Source organism: Hetaerina americana, unplaced genomic scaffold (genome assembly GCF_022747635.1).
Source record: "Hetaerina americana unplaced genomic scaffold, ioHetAmer1.1.p SCAF_12, whole genome shotgun sequence".
Taxonomy (NCBI): domain Eukaryota; kingdom Metazoa; phylum Arthropoda; class Insecta; order Odonata; family Calopterygidae; genus Hetaerina; species Hetaerina americana.
In genome coordinates, this window is record NW_027286292.1 from 16,095,589 (window position 1) to 16,115,240 (window position 19,652).

Here is a 19,652-nt window from a genome sequence, read left to right on the forward strand (position 1 = left end):
TATTTCCTAATATTTTTGCTATAGTAGGTTTTTTCCCACTTAAAACCTTGTATAAGATTATGATATCAACTGCAGAGTATCTAAGACCTCAAGAGCTTTTTTAGATTAAAGAATTATACCATTTTGTCCTTTATAAAAAGCAGAATGAACTGGGATGCCCCTACAAAAACTTGAAAAACTCTGTAATAATCTGGACTTGGAGAAGCAAAACTCTAAAATAATTTGTAAGGGGATCAGGATTGGTGCGGTGGCTATCGTACTGGCTTCTCACCCAGAGGGCTCGGGCTCAAATCCCGGCAGTGTTGAATATTTTTCAGAGGTATCTTGATCCCTACTTGTGGAGGGCACTTCGAGGTAGTACGCCGTCCGTTGGATGGGACGTTAAGCTGTGGACCCCTTGGCGCCTTTCATAAAGAGTAGGCTAATGCCGATGCCAGGTTTCTCTCCACCCTTCATCCTCTCCTGTCCATCCCTAATGGCGCAAATGACCTCAACAGCCAGTCGCCTCCCCTAAACACTACTACCCAATAATTTGTAATCGGAGAAGGCGGACCCAAAAAAATGATTCACAAAAGCCAATTTTTTAACCATGTGAGAAATGAAGGCACATATTAAGAATTCATTCCAAATGCCTTCATTCTTGAAAGCATCGCATAGACTATGTAAATAATTTGGAATCAGGAATGTGGCCACTGAAAAATAACCATGAAATCAAATCATAATCACATAGTTGCATCTACCCTGTTGGTGATAGAGATCTCTGTGAATAAATCTCATTAAATGTGATTCGTGCATTAAATCATCCCGGAGTTTGTATGCATATAATTTTTTATTGGAGAAGGTGCCTGGTGACAAATAATGCAGAAATGACTAATGACAGTAATGTATTGCATTCCTCAGGTCTGTTAATGGTTTTTCTCTTTGCCTCTGCATGCCAGACTGAAGTAATAGGCTCAAAATCTCCCCTCATGATTTAGTTGTCAATTCTTAGTTTTTTATGAATCTCTTTTCTTTTGGGTTGGATTAAATTTGACATTTTATTCCGTTAAAATGAGCCTCCGGCAATGTGTAGATTTCTATGGTGGGCATTTTCTAGTCTACCAAAATTCACAAAAAAATCCATGCATGAATGACATTTTATAAAAGTTATATTTGAGGTACAGTAAATTGTGAACAGAATAAGAAAAGTCAGTCCTTTATCTTTATTGGTCCAGGTCCCACATTAATCACTCAATTTTTCATATCTCGTTTAATATGAGGAAAGTAAAATATTTATAATGGTTACAATGAAATTCATATCAGTTTTAATAAGAATAGGTCTTAGATCTCCTGCTCATTTTAATTGTTTTTTTTTGTGGTGGCACATCCAACACATTAAGAAAAAAACTGAAAATGATCACTTTCAGGGGATTGAATTTAGGCAAAAATCTTTTCATCTACTCGGAGTAAAAATGTCAAACATAAAATGTGCTAGTGGTCTGGAAAATCATGCAGTTAAAGGTAATGCCAAGAGTTTTTGAGAATTTGTGCCCCAAAAATTCTTCAGACTCACAGGCATCTTGTGGTGAATGATCAAAACATATTATTATTGGTATTCTACCTGCTAGGGTAGGTTTTGGATAATAATAATAAAACTTGTTTTGATCATTTACCGCAATTTTTCTGTTGTATGTGTGTGTGTGAATGATTTTTTGAATCACAAAATCTCATTAACTCTTTTCCTGAACACTAACTCATTTTATATTTAACATTTTTACTCTGAGTAGATGGAAAGGTTTTTGGCTAAATTCCATCCTTTGAAAGTGACCATTTTGACATTATTCTAAATGTATCAAATGTACCATCACAAAAAAAATGCATGAAAAGAGAGAGAAATCTGAGACCCAGGGGTCTTCAAGTAACATATTTCTGTTGAAGTTCTAATGTTGAATTCTTTTATAAAATCTTTCCCTTAAACAATGTGAAGGGAAAATAATAAGGAATTATGTGCAAAGTATTCTTATTACTTCAAATTTCTTTGCAGACTAATTAAGCACACGGAAAAACTCTTAGAGGAAAAAGAAGAAAAATTGTGTGTAAAAGTTCTTCGAACTTTAAGAGAAATGATGGCGATAGATCCTGAGTATGGAGAAAAGGTAATTGATTCTCATTTTTTTTAATTTTTAAATTAAGAGAATAATATCTTATGTATGAAGTGTTTTTTGAAAAATAAGTTAGGTATACACGAAACTTTTCTTTAATATTTGCCATATTTTAATGCTATTTTCTCGTAAGTGTTTGCTTATCTCTGCCTAGTAATGGTTGTTCTTACAAATAGGGCACATGCAATATTATGTAACATAATTTCATGTTTCAATGAATTCTGTTGTACATTTACCCTGTCTCCCTCATAAATATGCTAATGTGCCATGTGACTAAAATCAATATCTCTATTTGATAATATATGAGTGCCAGCCTTCAATAAACTAAGTTAATTTTATGAGTAAAATTTTGAAGTCTGATCTGTCATTCTGGTATGGAATGGCACAGAAACTAAGTTGAAGAATGAAATTATCACATTTTCCTGTGAAGGAGCTGCACCTTGATTAGTGTATAGTTTCTTGAATTACATAGCCCATATATAAATGGGTTTAATTATCATTATTCATTTACAGATAGATGAAGATTTTCAATGCAATTAAATAAGTCATAATTTTACTTAATGGAACAGTTACATTATTTCATATCATGCTACCTGAGTTGGCTCAGAAAGGCACATCTTACTATTGGACTCAGTGCATGCATGAAACTATTAAAATGGATACCAGAATGTGAGGAAATACTTGACAAGTGTAATCATAGAACACCAAATTGATGGTCAAAGCCTGTTTATCTGATTTGTTTTCTCAGGTGTATCTTTATGGAATACACATTATACATGTTGAAATGAAATGAAATTATTGACTTTGTCTTCCACACACTTTATTTAAAAACATGACCCATTACAAAGTCAATAATTTAATTTCAATCTGTTTATCTGGTTGTTCTGGATTGTTAAATGGAAAGCCATTGCATTTTAGTGTGCAGTGAAGTTAGCAGGAACTTTATTAGTGTGATGGCTTTATAGGCACTGCTATGTATAGGGTCAATGACAGGATGTTTTGAATATGTTTATCTACCAAGCAAAATTTGAATTTGTGCATACTTAGGTTGTATAATATTTAACATGTTTTTATTGAAATTTAAAATGGGAAGAGTTTGTTTGGGGGGTTATTGAAGATTATGGGTGCTAAAATCATCTGAACTCTCGTACCCTTATTACTATGATGTAATGGGATATTAATAAAATGAATGGTGCAAACACGCATGTATATTTATATCTGAAAATTGGGTTACCCTGGGTTTCTAATGGACCTGTCATATATCTCAAAAGTTAGGGTTTGTGGCCCATCTTGGCCCTCATGGCCAAGCATGGGCACTTATAAATTCCAGCAGTGTAATTCTGATGGGTCATGGTGACTAGTGAATATCTATTGAAATCCAAGGGGTGCATATCATCAGAAGCATGGGATTGCAAATTTAAAGTTAGGTTGTTAGTACCATCTACTAGAGTGTTGAAAATGAATGGCTTTTCATTTTTGATTCTCTCTTTTTCAACTTCATGGACATTGATAAAAGCAAATTTACCAGATAAACTATTGTGAAGAATATAGGGAAATTGCAGTGAATATATCAATCACCCGACCAGAGTAATTAACCTGAAGGTTAATTTGTCAGGTGAGGATAGAGCTCATCAAATACCAAGCCAAATACCATGGGAATTCACATATTATTGGGGAATGAGAGCCAGTTCCTATACCGGTGTCACCTTTGGTTTTCCAGGAAGATCTGGTGCCAAACAAAATACACAGATTGACTGATCAGAGACATCTGAAATCAAACCCAGGCAACTAAGTGTCTGTGGCCCATCACTTTACCTACTAGACTACCATACGCTGTCCCCGCTGTATCTGATTAATTAAACCTTAATATTGCAAAATTACCTACAATTTACGTATGCTAATGGGATATTACTACTCATTGATATAGACTTTGAAAACTTTTATCTAAATGTCTTTAATATTTCAGTCAATCAGATCTTAGCCTTTGGGGGATATTTTCATCATTGCTGTCATCTGGTAGAAAACATAGGCACTTCTTGAATATCATCTGCTAACTGGCAAGGAGCAAAGATTATAAGCACATAGAGTGAAACAACTCACTTTGCCTATCTTGCTTCTGGTTTCTTAAAAGTGGAAATAATGTGAGAATGGTGGTTGACTGAATTGTTCTTTGTTTGAATGCTGTAATAATCCTCAATGTCCACCACCTTTTAGCAATAAATTATCCAGTTTATGTTTCATGAGGAGGAAAAATTCTCTCAACTCATGATCACTTTTCCATTTTGTCTTTTTAATTTGTCCAAAGCACTTGTATTTTGGCCTCCCTTGGAGATAATACCTCTTCCATTATGTTTCTAACCAACCCAATGTGCCTCAAGATGTGCCCAATCCATATAGATCTTCTTTGCCAATGATTTGTCCAGATGACTCTCCTCAATGCACTTCTATATGCTTTTCATTTCCTCACTCTGTCTGTCCATTGAATCTTTAGCATTCTCCTTCAGCGGCATGTTTTAAAGACTTCTATTCTTTACTGGTTCACTTCTCCATTGTTCCATGTTTCTAATCTGCTGAGCTCCATGCTCCATATGAAGGTTGTGACTAAGTGCTTCCTGGTTTGCAACCATAGGTTCTTTGAGCACAGTGGTTGCCTCTTCTTTATGAGTGCCATCTTAGCTTCAGCTATTCTTTGCTTGATGTTGGTTGAACTTCTTCTATCCCAAGTTATACTTCTGCCCAGAGAATGAAGAATTTTACTTACGCTAGTTTCACTCCTTGAATTGTGAGTTTTGTCTTCAGTTTCTCTCTTTCACCGACAAGGTTTATGGTATTCTTCTTGCTGATGCTCATTGTTTATTGTCCTCTTTGAGTTAATGCTACTCTTATGATCATATTTGCAAATTGTAGCATGTTAATTTCTTTGTCATTTACCATGACTCCTTTGGTGCCCAATTCTTATGCTTCTTTTATTGTCTCTAGATATGCATTGAATAGTGCGGGTGAGAGGTTGCATCCTTGTCTAACTCTTTTGTTTATTTTCGCCTCTATCTTCCTTCCTTTTTCATTTGAATGGTTGTTACCTGATTCTTGTATAGGTGATGGATTATTCATATGTCATTGTAGTCCATTCAAAGTTGTTTTAGTATCTTGAATATCTTGCTTCATTCGATGTTATGATAACTTTCTTCAAGCTCATAAATTCCACATGTAATGGCTTGTTTACAAGTGTCATTTTTTTGGTCAGTGCCGTCAAGCTAAGAGTATTACCTCTGTTGTTCCTCAGTTTTTCCTGAATTTGAATTGGTCTTCCATAAGGCTTCCTTCTAATTTTACTTCTATTCTTTGGCTAATTATCTGAGTAAGTATGCTTGATGGGTGAGATATCAGGCTATATGTTTTGTGTTCTTTACATTTATTTTTTCAAATGAAAGAAGAATACTAGGTATTTTCCATAAAACTTTTTATTTGGTTAAACTAGTTTCAATGCATGCATTGGTGTCATTCTTAGGCATGAAAAACGTTGGGACATGCCGGAGGTATTTTATACATTGGAGGGGTTGAGAGTGGGGTGGGGAAGGGGAGGGTGAGTGGGGTTTTGGGGTTGGTAGGGGTGGTGAGATAAGGACTAGAGTAAGAAGAGAATGGAAGGTGCGTACCCACTATCTTCCTTGAAGCCACTAGCTTCAACGTGGGAGGGAGGGAGAAGAGACGGGGACAGAACTGGTGGAGGAGGGAGGGGTTCATTAGTCTGATAAGGATAGGGAGGTTTCCAGGAAGGGGGAGAGTTTTTCAAACCAAATGTTTGTTCACTATATTGTCAGTTCTCAGATTGTTTCTTATTTATAGCTCCTCCCATTCATCCAACTTCTTCCCATTATTGCAAGCGATATAAAAGTACTGGGGTGAAATCGCTGACATGATTCTCCTCTCTCAGATGTTTAACAAAGTAGAATTTTGGATATGACCTCTGCCATACCCACAAATGTTGGTGACTGAGGATGACGCCTATGCATTGAAACTAGTTTAGTAATACATGTGTAGACCTCACTATTGCTGATTTAATTTTCATCTAAACCAAGCAGCAATAAACTACTTTGGGCGTTACTTATTATGCCAAGATTCTTTTCATATACTGTACTCATTATATAAGGCTTCTGTACATGCATTTTTTCATATATGGTCTTCTGTGCGTGAAATTTCTAAATTCTCTTGTTTTGAGAGTCTCTTCAACCAAATTCATTGGTCTACCCCTTCCTCTCTAAACATTTATCTTCTTTTGTATAATTTTTTTAATGATTTCACCATCACCCATTTTCTCAACTAAACTAAACAACCATGACACTTCGTTCATGCTTGCCAATAATCATTGCATTCAATCAACATTCATTCTTAAACAACACATGTCTTATCCTATATGTTGTTCTATAATAGTTAAACAATTTCAATCCTGCAATTTCATGTGGGAGAATTGGAGTCTTTTTTCACAAAGTTTGGAATATTACCATATTCCGTATTTAGCTGGCTAAACTTTTGGCTATCCCCTAAGCTTCCCAAATCGGGTGAGAATATTGCTGCCTAATAATTATATGAGCACTTTGTCTTTTAAGTTGTGGGGTTGGTGGATTTTCAATGAAAGGCACTAAGGCACTAGATCTGTAGTGGATTTGTTTGTAATTTGCAATGATGGGATACAAAACATCAAGGAATGTTTTTGTGTACATTTTCATGTCATGTTCTTGGTATGATGAAAAACAGCAGGAGGCTAAGGTATCCACTTTATGAAAATACACCAAATAAACCTGAAATATATTTGTCGAGTTCTTTGATGAAGTTGCACATTTTGTCCACGAGTGTTTGTATGGGATGTGTATTTTTATTTGAGTGGGGGATTTGAGAGGCAGCTATTGTGATTGGCATATTTGACTTCTGGTGGGTTTTATGTAGACTGATGTTGTAAATTAGCTGTTAGATAAATGTGTGCCTGTTTAGGAATGTTAAGTGTGTAGAGAAAATTTAGTGTATGAAGATGTGTGATACGAACATTAAGTAGTGATACGAACATTAAGGTTTAAAATAAATTTTATTTGGAACATTTTGTGGCATCTTCAGATGATGAGGGCGACCTCAATAAGGATATTTTTTAAGATACAAGTATTTAGATGACATGCTTATCGTCTGGGCATGCAGTAAAACTTTCCTTGGTAAAATTAAAAACTGGAATTCTCAATTGCCAAGTCTTCCTCACAAAGGACTGCGGGTGGTGGTTCTCAAAAGTATATCTGAAATTAATTGTACTAGTCACATCAACTCTGCATTACTTATTTTTGTACATCTGTGAGACACTTTAATGATTGCATGTACAAAACATTTAATCCAATCTTTCTATGAGATGCATATTTCATAGAATGCATCATAGTTAATGCCTTAGAATTATGCATGACCATAAGCAATGCACAAATTAAGACTTATACTAATAAATACATTGGAATGACAGGATGTCTTAAAATAAATTTTGGAATATGCCAAAACAAATTTAAATAGGTATTGAAAACAAAAGGTATGGTGTTTGACTGGTTGGCCATGATTCAAATCTGGGTGGCTCTGGGCACCCTTAATTTTACCCAAGCTCTGTGACTTTTTGGGTACCACATCTGTCTGGAAAAATGCAGCTTGCACAGGGAGAGGAACTGCCCTCTCTTCCCCTCCCATATCTGGTGTGCAGTTTTATAAAGCCATAAGACTTAGCATGAGGTTAGCTTTTTCTTTAACCTATCAAACCAAGATGTAAGAACTTTCGGGCCAAATAGGCTTATCCTGTCTTGTTCCCCATCATGTAAATGCACCTCTTCTTTAACTATCATTTTCAAGAAACATATTCATCAATCATTCTGAAATAATTGTGCAAATATTGCTCAGTAACCATGTGAGCATGGTTCTCTTTCAGAAACTTCACATCTTTTATTATCAGCATAGAAACCATGAAAATCAGCTTCAGTTTGTAGATTTAAACATGTTTTATCCTTGATGATATAGCTTTATTAGAATGAAATTTCGTTTGAAGTCAATGTTGTTAAAATGAGTTATTATCCAATAAACTGACTACTGGAGTAATTTTCATTTTTTGAGAGAGTTAGCTGTTTTAGTTTTGGGTATGATTTTTAGGGATCAGTGAAAGAATTGAGACTTGCATTTTTAAATATTATTGGATAAGAATACCAAGAGCGACAAATTAAATATCCCAGCTGGTGGATAGAACTATGCCATTAAAATTCTCTTAGCATGGTATGAATTAAGAAACAGGAAAGCCCTGCAAAATTCACCATAATCATTTAAATCCTTGCCCTGGCTGTATTAAGCTACAATTCTAGCTGCTGCATTAAGATATCTCCATTTCAGTTGAATTTTTCCCTTATCTTCTCTTTTTTATCCTGAAGTGAATGCCATGAGGGAATGAGAAATCTGTTAGAATTCAGAATTTTTTGCAGTATTAAATTGGTCAAAGTGATTTATTTCCGAGAAAGTGCAAATTTTTTTTTAGTTTAGGCCAAGTAATTTAGGAAGCTGAGGGATTTCACAGCTATCCTTACTTTTGAGTATCAGAACCTGTAACAGCGCACTAAAATTGTAAAATACCAGTGAAATGCAATGAGTATTTATATGCATGACTCACTTTGTGCAATTTTCTGTCAAACATAATTTACAAAATGTATTGGTGTTTGAGAATGTTCTGATGAATATCAACAATAGGTGAAAACTAATTTTCTTATGTCTCTACAAGTATGGTATATTTGAAGCTTTGTTTGTAACCGCTCTTGTGTACATACTCCTATTTGTATGGATTATATATTTTAAAATGCTTACAGAAATGTGCAAACAACATTTGGTAAGTATGAAATGAATGCTAATGGATATGCTTCAGCACTGGTAGCTGTGTGTGTGATCATTCTTCAATTGTTTACAGGCTTAATTGAAAGTTCATGTTGCTTTCTGCTCGAGTCAAAAAAAAAGGTTTGGCTATATTCTGAGCTAACATTTTCTGTTATTAACAAAATGAAACAATTTCTTCTCTATCTAAGGATTAGATATGATCGTGGAGTTTCATCATAGCATAGCAAATTACCTCATTCACAAGCTGTCATATAAATCTCCTTTTCTCAAACATGCTGTCAGGGTGATCCTAGAGTTCTGAATGAGATGGAATTAGAAGAAAAATTAAGGGTATGGTTCTCTCTATTTTGAAAATTTCATATGCTTGCTTTCTAGCATGCTAGTTTTTTCATTCCCCTTGCTGTAGTTTCTTCTTGTTTTGGTTTCTTACAAGTCTTATGTGTTGTGGCTAACTGGTATTCATATACTAAAATATCATGTCAGTTTGATAAAAATCAAAGTTCCTTAATGGGCCACTCATTCATTATAATTTCAATTTTTTAAACGTGTGACTTTTTATTGCCTTATGCGACCCAATTATGCCTATAATTTCTGCTTAGTTTTCTTATAAAAATAAATTAATGACGTTTGAATAATATAGTAACTTAATATTTCATATTAGGGTTGGGTCAAATTCAAAGTGTGATAGAGTCCAAATACTTTTTTAATTGAATCTTGATTCCCAAATCTTGTACCCAAGTTCTTCATTTTTACTTATATATGTTGAATCCCCATTATATAACTATTTTAGCAACTGCATGTGTAAGTTTAACGGAAATTCAGATTTATATTTTTTATAATATTTTGAATACATAAGTATTATCCCTTATCCATCCAATGAAAATTTACATTTTAGTTATTTAAAAAAAATAAGTTATTGATGATTTAAATTCCAAATCACGATATTATTGATTCTTGAATGTGAAGGAACATTTTCCTCATATTGTTGAAATGTTTTTCCAAGAAAACTTCTGGCTAATCATGGATGGGAACCAGCAGACAGAAGATTCCTATTCACTCTGTGTCAGTCACTTTGTTTCAGAATTTCTTTACATTGCATGTTGGAAATCAAATTTTAAGTGACCCTTTGTTGCAGAATTACATAGGTGATGGTAATTAGCTGTTTATCATATTCTTGCAAGACAGCAGTCAACCAGATGTGGATGCCAGAGAATTTGTCTATAATATGCCCAATTTGCTCCTTCTTTGTGAAGGATGCTAGATACATAGTGTGATAGTTATTTTCAGAGCATTCAAGTATGACAATTATTTAAGAAGTATCTTTTTCTATGGTATTTTACCATTTAAGGTTGGTTTTGAATGGGCAAAGACAAAACAGCAATTAATTTCCTTTTCTTTCCTAACATAACCAACCACCTGACATCAATACTACAACAAACTTTTCTTCAGTTTTGCTTGCATCTTTCCCCCAATGATGAGTATTGATTAAGAAGAATAAAGAGGTGTTTCAAGGCTCCTAGTAAAACTTTGACACACACATTGTATATAGATTAATGAGGGTAGCAGAGTCTCTTAGACTGAATCTTCAACTAAAAAAATATTTATCAGCATGCAAAACATTTTAATGGTCCATATCTTAACATTGGCTGGCTAAAATACAAAATTTTTAAGTGAAATGCTGTCATCCTCTGTTGGACAGGCAAAGAAGAGTGCTGCTGTAATACTAGGGAATGTTATAATTAGTGATCATATTTTCCAAAGGGAAGGGAAAGCTTGTCTTGTGGACTGATCTTTTACAAAACGGGGACATTTTTCCTTTATCCTTCTCTATTTTGGAATGTGCTCAGGTGAGACATTTAGTTCCAAAATAAAATTGGAAATGCAAAGGAAATATGTTCTATTGTGATTCCCTAAGGAAAACGACTAAGCAGAAAAATTCGACAGATGCTGAGACAACTTTGTATGCATTCCAGTAATTCATGAGGGTGACTTATTCTTTCACCATGCACCCCAAGAGTTGTGGTATAGGTACTACACTCATAAATAGTATGGTAAAACCTTCATGAGATACATTAGATTTCTGCAAGAAAGTTAATTTTGCCACCCTTATGCATTTATTAGAAATTTATTTAAAATTTAAATCCTAAAAAATTAAGATTACCTATAATCTGTTGGAAATATGGCATGGATATCTGTGGCTTTGTGGTCCCTATGAACAAAAGGATATATGCATATGCATACATATAATAGTCCCCACCCAGGAAGTTAATTTATTATTTGGTAACAAATGGGTTCTATGGAGTTAACTTTGAGGGTGCGAAAGGCAAATGGGAAATTCTGCAAATTACTATTTGGTTACTCATCTACACCTATGCCTCTACTCTCCTTTACTGCCTACATCTCCCTCCTCTGTGACCTTTCTCCAACCCTCGAGCTCACTTTTTCTCGAGCCTCCAAGGTCCTTCTTTAATACCATTTGGGCTCTGTATTTATTTCACTCCTTGTCCCTCTTACTTTCCTATTGTTGCCATATTTGTGAGGTTAGCCCATGCACTTTTGCTAAAATCAGGGCTTTAAAGCTGTCTTTAGGAAGGGGGGCGTAAATACAGTAAACTCTATTATCTGGGCTAATGGATGCATGATGAAGAACGGATAATTGAAAAACATGGTTGACTGAAATACATGGAAATATGGTCATGATATAAATGGATATATAGGGCAACTCTCTTTTTTCATTCCATGTGATTAATTTGAGTTTTTTAGCAATGGAAAAGACATTTCTATCAGTTTTCAGCCATGTTTATAAGGGTGGCATTATGTACATACAAGAATATAGAGCTATCATAAGGTGAATAGCAGAACATATTTTCTTCAGAAAACTAAACCAATCACGTAGCCAGGAAAAAACAAATGACTGGTAAAGTCCAAATATTAATGAAGGATCTCCAATACAGATTCATATTCATCATATGATACCGGTTAAAATAATGTAGTGTAGATAGTTAATTACTTGTTGGTTGCTTTGTAAAACTATGCATTTGCTTGACTTAAAGAAGAATATGGAGTTTTGAGAGCTGATGAACGCGAGGGAAACAATGATGGAAAATTAAATATTACAAAACTATTTAAATGAAAAAAGTAAATACTACTGACAACTTTTGGTTTTGTAAAATTAAAAATTTTAAGATTGCTAAAGCATTTCAAACTTGTATGTTTTCAAAATATATTGAAGTTTCAAAGCATTTAATTATCTTTGTGATTTTTATTTTTTATAAAAATTGTCGTGTACTTTGAAGAGAGAAGCACAGTCAGTCTGCAAAATGGATAATCCACCTGCAGATAATCAAGTCTTTACTGTACCCAAGTTCTACAGTTCATAAATGTGAAACCCATATGTGTACAATTGGTGGTAGCCAAGTTTGTGAGGTTGTCCAAAAATCCTTGTAGATAACACAATAAAAAAGTAATACCAAGAAGTGTTAGTTTAATCCCAAGTAAACTGTGTTTGCCTGCAGTGGTGCATAAATCATGGCACTACTTAATGTGTCAGATTATGGTCAGAATTATAGGCATTGAAATTTATTCACGTTGAAATTTATAGTAGTTCCAATGGGTAGAGGACTGTTCTTTGTCTCTGTTTATAAAATATATTGAATTAAGTGGATCAAAATATGTACAAGAGAGCACACATATCCCTGGATTCTGCAACTGCATTTTCAGTGTTCCTCAGTTTACTCTGCTCAGGAATATTAAAGGAAAAATTTCAGCCAAAAAATATGCAAATACTTGTCAGAAATCTATGGCAATTGATCAAGAATTGCATCAACAGTCCACCAAATTAACTCACTGAGCACAGTTCCAATATAAGGAAGAAATTTAAATTTAAAAATAATAGTTTTTGTTTTATTCTTCACCTCCTTCACTGAAACAGCTAAAGTGAATCACTCAGCTTTTTGAACCAAGTTGAGGTATGTACAGTTTCATGCGCTCCCTCAAAGTGTACCATTAAATGCTACAGTTTACATCTCTGATTAAGATGTACTAATAAAGGATCTCATGAGTGATATGTGTATCCCATGATTGTTCTTATATAAAGATCACATTACTAATTTATTAGAAAGGTGAATTAGAGAAGATGTAAAAAATGGCATCCGGATATTTGTTTTCCATGCAATATGTTTATTGTGTGTCGTTTATTTTTTTGTGGTGTTTTCAATGATTTCTTTTAAAATCATCCTCTTATTTGCAAAAATAAACATCTTTAAAATGCGAAAAGACTTGAATATTCAACTTTAAATGAAAAAATAAGTAGGATAAACATTTTTTTATTGCTAAAATCTTGTCATTCAACTACTTAATTTGCACTCATATTTTTAGTGTCTGCTGACACATGAAGTATTTATTAGGAATCAGTAAGATGACAAAATATTATTTAAAAATTGTTTATTTTAGTCATTAGCACTTAGTTCCTGAAATACTGCTCATGAAGATGTTTACTCTCTGACTCAAGATACCTTTCTTTCACAGTGATGATAATATGTATTAACTCTTGAAAGTACATGTTTTCATTATTTAAGGTGATGCACGAGCAATTATAGTAACATTCTTTTCTAAAATATCTTCCAACAATTTTCTCTTTGGGTCCCCTTGTGAGGGGAGTTTAATCCACGATTTATATCTTGCAGCTCTGGTAGGGTTTAGGGGTCTAGCTTTGGATGTGTATGGGCACTTTTGGACCCATACCCAATTTGGCTCCCCCCTCTTTTGTCTGCTGTATTGATTAGAACCAGCACTCTGGTCCCAACATAAAATATAGCTGGCATATGTGGTATTTAACTAGGACAATATACTTGTATATTTAGGGAGGAGTGGGTGTGAAGACAGTGCTTTTACAGGAGGGTAGAGAAATGCTAATAATGCCATATTGACCTTAAAAGTATCCATCACATTCATATGCCATCATATCCTTCAACAAGTGTTTATAGTCTCCACCTTCCTCTTTAGACTAGCACTGGAGGCTATCTATACTTCATTTATTTTTTTAAATATATTTAATTTAAAAATTTTTTTGCATTAGTCCAAAAACAGCACTTTGACCTTTACATCGGGCTTTGAACATTGATGTAAGAATTTGACAATTACAAACACCCAAACCCTAGGTGGAGGAAAAACCACGTCGAACCCGGGACCTCTGGGTTGGATGTTACCCTGCTGACACCAGGGTAACGTTCAACCCAGAAAGAAACAACTATATCAAAATTCCATTTCAAAATGAAAATTTTCTTTTAAATAAGCTCAAGGCCATGGTTGGCCTGGTTCATTTGAAGATGTCAGGCCTCAGTCAATAACCACTCTACCCCTACTATGGGCATAAAAGAGTATGCTTAGAATGAGAAATCCACATACATACATACATACCTGTATGTTGTGCGTTGGAAAAACTTTCCTCTTCTGTATATTGCTTTAGGTGTGTGGATTTGGACGTCCTGCTGCTGTACAGTTTTTCCCAAGAATAATGAATATCCAAAGTAGTTGGTTATTTTCATTCAGTAAAACTTGATATGAGGTTACACATATTTTTATTGTGAATATAAGTAAAGGAGCTTGCTTCTGTTATGTTTGAGCATGATTACTGTGTTTGCCTCTGTATTTAGATTTTTTGTTGAAATTCATTGGTTGAGTAATTTTGTAACATAATTGTATTAATTATCATTTTGTAATAAATAGTGCATGCATAGCTGTCTTATATTTAGGATCAGCCTGTAATTTTCTGTACATAATCACATTTTGTATTGAATGCATGTCAGGAGTGAGGTAACATTTCCATTTTAAGCACATTCTCACAATTTTTGTGCTTAAAATATAAGGTTTCTTATGTTATAAATTGGTTTTGTAAATGTTATGCTATGAATATGTTTAAAAATTAATTTAATTTTAAAGCCTTGTCCTGCGACAGGAAAAATGAGGCTATTGACTTAATGTTTATTTTATACCAAAATATGCTTTACTTTATGAGCTGAAACTAGTTCACAAAAAAATGAAGGTCAGGTTTTATAATGTCTCATTAAACTGACTGTTAATGTCAATCTCTGATTTAGGCAAAAAGTTAAATGGCTGTTAGTTATGTTCAAAGCCAACTGTCAAAATGATCAATAACTGATAGGTGGTATTACTATGATTACAATGTTAACATTCAATAAGTTATCTTATTTGTTTATGAAATTGGATATTTTGGTTATCTCCAAGTTAATTTAATGTTCACATTAATAATAATTGGATTTAATTAGACATAAAACCAGTCTATGTATTTTACTAATCTATACCAAGTATATGCTCAGTGGAAGAAGTTATGGGCTTGATGCGGTGAAGTGCAGAATACAGCATCTTTGATATTCCCTTTGTTCTGAAGGGATTCATCATGTATTTGCTGTATGCTGAGCTCCAGGTTGATTTTCTAGTAGGTGGCAGAAATATGGTGTGTCCTGATTTCATGACAAGAATTTGAGGACACCCTGGTCTTGCATAATATTTTTGATTGTTTAGATTTCAAAAGTAATTACCTGGTACTAGATAATTTTTCAAGTTGCTGTGCTTCTTGGCACGTCTCAAATTTTGTCCACTGGTTGTCATCACATTTTTGCCTAGACAGGATTTTTGGTTTCGCTTGCAATGGTTACCTTGCTGAAACAAATCAGCAAATACTTCTGCTTAGACTTCAGATAAAGCAGACACATTGTGGTGTATCAAGCACCTGCATTTTTTGCTCCATTGAGTTTATTCATTTGGTACTGTGTGTTAGGTTCAAAATTATTTTTTTTAGTTTGAATCATTTTAGAAAGCCTTAATGTCATATTTGGAAGAATATTCTTTCGGAATAAAATAATGCCTTTTTTGTAATTTAACCTAGCACATTTGTAAGAAAGCGCAAAACAGTTGTTACAAGATAGGAAAAAAAGGATGGAGGGTTACAACTGATGAGATGGAGTGGGGTTGCAGAGAAATAAGAATTAAGCTGAAGGCAGCATAAGCTATTTTTGATCTATCATTTTTGCAATAGATGTTAGTGGATGGTCTCAGCTAAAGAAGCTGGAGATTCACCAGGGATGGAAAACTGAATGTCATAAGTGGTTAGCTGTGCCTATTAAGTGGATATTATTAAAATTACCTGTTATGACAGCTACAGGGATGCATCTTTGGTGGGATAGCATTGCAAGGAGTAATGTTTTAAATAGGTTTTACTGTGCGTGTATGTGAGTGTAAATTTATGTATGATGAGTTTGTATGTGAGAGTGTGTGTGTACTTGTGTATATGTATATGCAGACACACAAAGAAAACTTCTCTACTAAGACCACAGACACACATTTGTAGGATAGGTGATAAGGACAAAGGGTAAAAAAGTGAAAAGGTGACTTAACGATTATTTTGGGACCTAAAGTGGCCCATGCATTCAGGAGAATGAAGTGTGCTGCTAAGTCTAGGGCAGTATGTTGATAGAAAGGCTAGGAGAGGAGTGGAGAAAGATGTGGCTGGAGAGAAGGAAGTAGACAACAGTGAGAGCGGAAGGGAAGTGTGATTTGTTGGGGAAATGAGGGAGTCGGTCATTATATGTACAACTAAGGTTTCTGATAATGTATGGGAAAGTGAAAGCACAGTTTTATTTATTGGCAATTGTTGAGGTCTGACAAGTAATATACTTTGAAATATAAATGGTGGAAAATTCCATGTTTTGTTGCTATTAGTACTTGAAAAATCATAAGGGAGGCCACGAAGAAGGTAGAAGTAAGATATGATGATTTAGAAAGGGGGCAGGTGTGGATAGCCATGTTTTAGGAAGCAAGATATAAGATTTTATTGTGTCAAGGGTGATAGCTGTTGAAATGAATCACCTGTTGGTGGTATTGATATGAACTGTCATTAGGGACTGGTTGTTGCAATGGGCAATTTTGATGTTCCAATAGGTGATGCTGGTGCCGAAGATCTTGTTGACGAATGAGACGGAGAAAGGGAATAGATCTAAGAGATAAATTTTTGGCCATGGTTCCCAATTCAATTTATATGGGTAGTCCTTTTCCTTCCTTCTGATGAAGAAGGTGGCTAAAATTTTGAAAATTTGAATGTGTATGTATTCTCAATGGGGCAAAACCTTAGTGAAAATGTTTCGGGTTTTTCATGTTTGTATTCTTACTCTTATTTCTAATCAAATTTGCTGTTACCATCAAGTGTTTTTATAATGTTTGAATGTTTGTTTCTTGTGTGTATAATCAGTCAAATGCGTGAGTTTGTCCCACACACTTCCCTGGAATAGTCTATGGTATTCTTCCTAAAAATTCTCTACCCCATCCTCAAGAACCACAATTCCATCACAAACCTCTTTCCTAAATGTCCCTCAATTACTTTCAAATGCCCCACTAACCTATCAGATTTCCTCAAATTGACCAATCTACTCATTATATCCAAGCCCCATCCCAAGCTGAGAATATATGCTATAAAATGTATGTTATAAAAATACACAGCCTTAAAAAGTATACGTATAAAAATTCAAATCCACATCAGGCCAGATGTTTTACCTGCCCATCCACACCACTCCTGCCCTGTCACTCTCCCACCTGCTTATCAGCTCTTTACCATCCCTTCCCTGCACCTGATGCTTCTTCAACAATCAAGTACATCTGCTACAATGCAATTGCTTCTCTGATTTCTGCACAGGACAGTGTACCATATCTCTTAATATCCATATAAACAACCGTTACACATCCTGCAGTCCTTCCCTATCAGACAGTCTCCCAGTACCAAAACACACCTCCTCCATAGTACATATATCATTCAATAAGCTTTGAAAAAATTCTATAGTGTCTCATTTCCACCTGCCAACTCTCCAATCAAACTCAAAACGCTCAAGCAAGCCTGCAAATGGCTTTTTAAAGCTTACCATCACACATCCCTCAGTGTTATTTACTAGACTCTTATTTTCTTTCCCCTCTTTTTCTTTCACTCCTCTCCTTGTAATTGCTCAACCAAAATCCTTCCTGGTCTCACCCCTTCACTCCCTTTCCCACCTGCATCCCTCCTCAGTCATCTTCTTCCTTCCACTGAAGGAAGTGGTTGTGCCACCAAAACTTTTAGTCAACCCTCATATGAGGTTTCCCTTTTTTGTGTGCCTTTTATGTTTTTTATTTATTTGTGTCTTCTCTGTGTTGAATATCACTTAGTAGGCATTTCCATAAAAAGAATATTGCACGTAGTCATACATATTGATAGCCACACACTTAATTCAAATGAATGATTATAATACTTTCAATTTTTATTCTTAGGGAGATGTATTGAGGAACAGCCTGCTGAATAGGTATTTTGGGAAATCCTTCCAGCAGAAGCGTGAAACTGTTGAACTAGGGATTTCTCTGCAGTTACCACCTGTGACCCATGGCCCAGGAGGTAAGATTGCTTGAAGTAATTCAATTAGTCATTTGTCAGTAAAATATGGCAATTCTCTTTTGAAAAATTTGAAATAAATACTTAATTTATTGATCAATGATAACTTTTTGATTACTTTAGCTAAAGTGCTTAGTAGAGCTGGGCGTACACTCCATGAAGTTCAGAGCCATTTAGATAGGGAAGGAGCGTCAGATTTGGTTGTGGAGCTTGTAATTAAGTCAGTCCACTCACCATCAATTTTTGAAGAAGCTGTCGAATTGGGTATAGCACTCCTTGAGGGTGGTAATCCAATTATTCAGAAGAGTATGTACAGCAAACTTATGGGTGGTGATCTAAGTCAAGCCTTTTTTAAGGTAAGACCTTCACTGTCTATTATTTTCTTCGGAACTATATTTGCCTCGAAAGGGATATCTTCTTAATAGCAACTAGTTTTTGAAAACATTTTGTGTCATTTTGTGTGCTCAAACTTATTTGATTTAAGCCATACCCATTGTAGAAACGTATGCATTTTAGCTTATTAAGATAAATTGGTCACTAAACACTAGTAAACCTCACTTGCAGGATAAAAATGTTGACTTATCATCATCGCATTGCAGGTATTTTATGACAAGATGAAAGATGCTCAACAGGAAATTAAGTCAACAGTGACAGTCAACACTTCAGATATGGCAGCAAAAGCTCATGAAGATAAAGAGCAGGGGAAAGAATTGGAGAAACTGTCCAAGAAGAGGGGAGGTTTGTAGATTTTAAATGAGGCTTGATAATGGGGGTAGCATGCTTTTTAAATGTAGCAGATAAATTTTCCCATGGATGTGCAATCATCTAAAAATTAGTTTTAAGACAAGTCTTGGGTATAATTGTGAAGTGATCCTCCTCGTGTATGAATATAATAGCATCCATGTGGCTAATTTTAGGAAAACCGAATGGAATCATCATAACAGATGAGTTGAGGGAAGAATTTAGCCAGGCTGCCATAGTAACTTCACAGGCCTATGCTGGAGCCAGAACAGGATCTCCTGGTGAGGCAATGTTTGAATATATTTGGTATGCTTCTAAAAATGAAGCTTCCGTCTATTAATGCTTAAAACATATTATATGAGAAAGATATAAAAAGAAAATAATAAAAGAATATAAAAAGAATATATATAAGAAATTAAACTGATTCAAGCGGGTGTAACTTTACTGGAGCA

General features: G+C 34.7%; 1 protein-coding gene across 4 annotated transcripts in view; it reads left to right on the forward strand.

The window, feature by feature from the left end:
* Positions 1-19,652, forward strand: part of Itpr (Inositol 1,4,5,-trisphosphate receptor) — a 207,545-nt gene that overhangs the window by 165,497 nt on the left and 22,396 nt on the right. For 2 of the 4 annotated variants that reach the window (XM_071582736.1, XM_071582738.1), the window contains 6 exons: positions 2,024-2,135; positions 9,312-9,359; positions 18,342-18,462; positions 18,583-18,815; positions 19,059-19,197; positions 19,377-19,481. In XM_071582736.1, the coding sequence (XP_071438837.1) occupies positions 2,024-2,135; positions 9,312-9,359; positions 18,342-18,462; positions 18,583-18,815; positions 19,059-19,197; positions 19,377-19,481 (758 nt within the window). The remainder of the gene's footprint in view (positions 1-2,023; positions 2,136-9,311; positions 9,360-18,341; positions 18,463-18,582; positions 18,816-19,058; positions 19,198-19,376; positions 19,482-19,652) is intronic. The other 2 variants (XM_071582737.1, XM_071582739.1) reach the window with 1 other exon arrangement.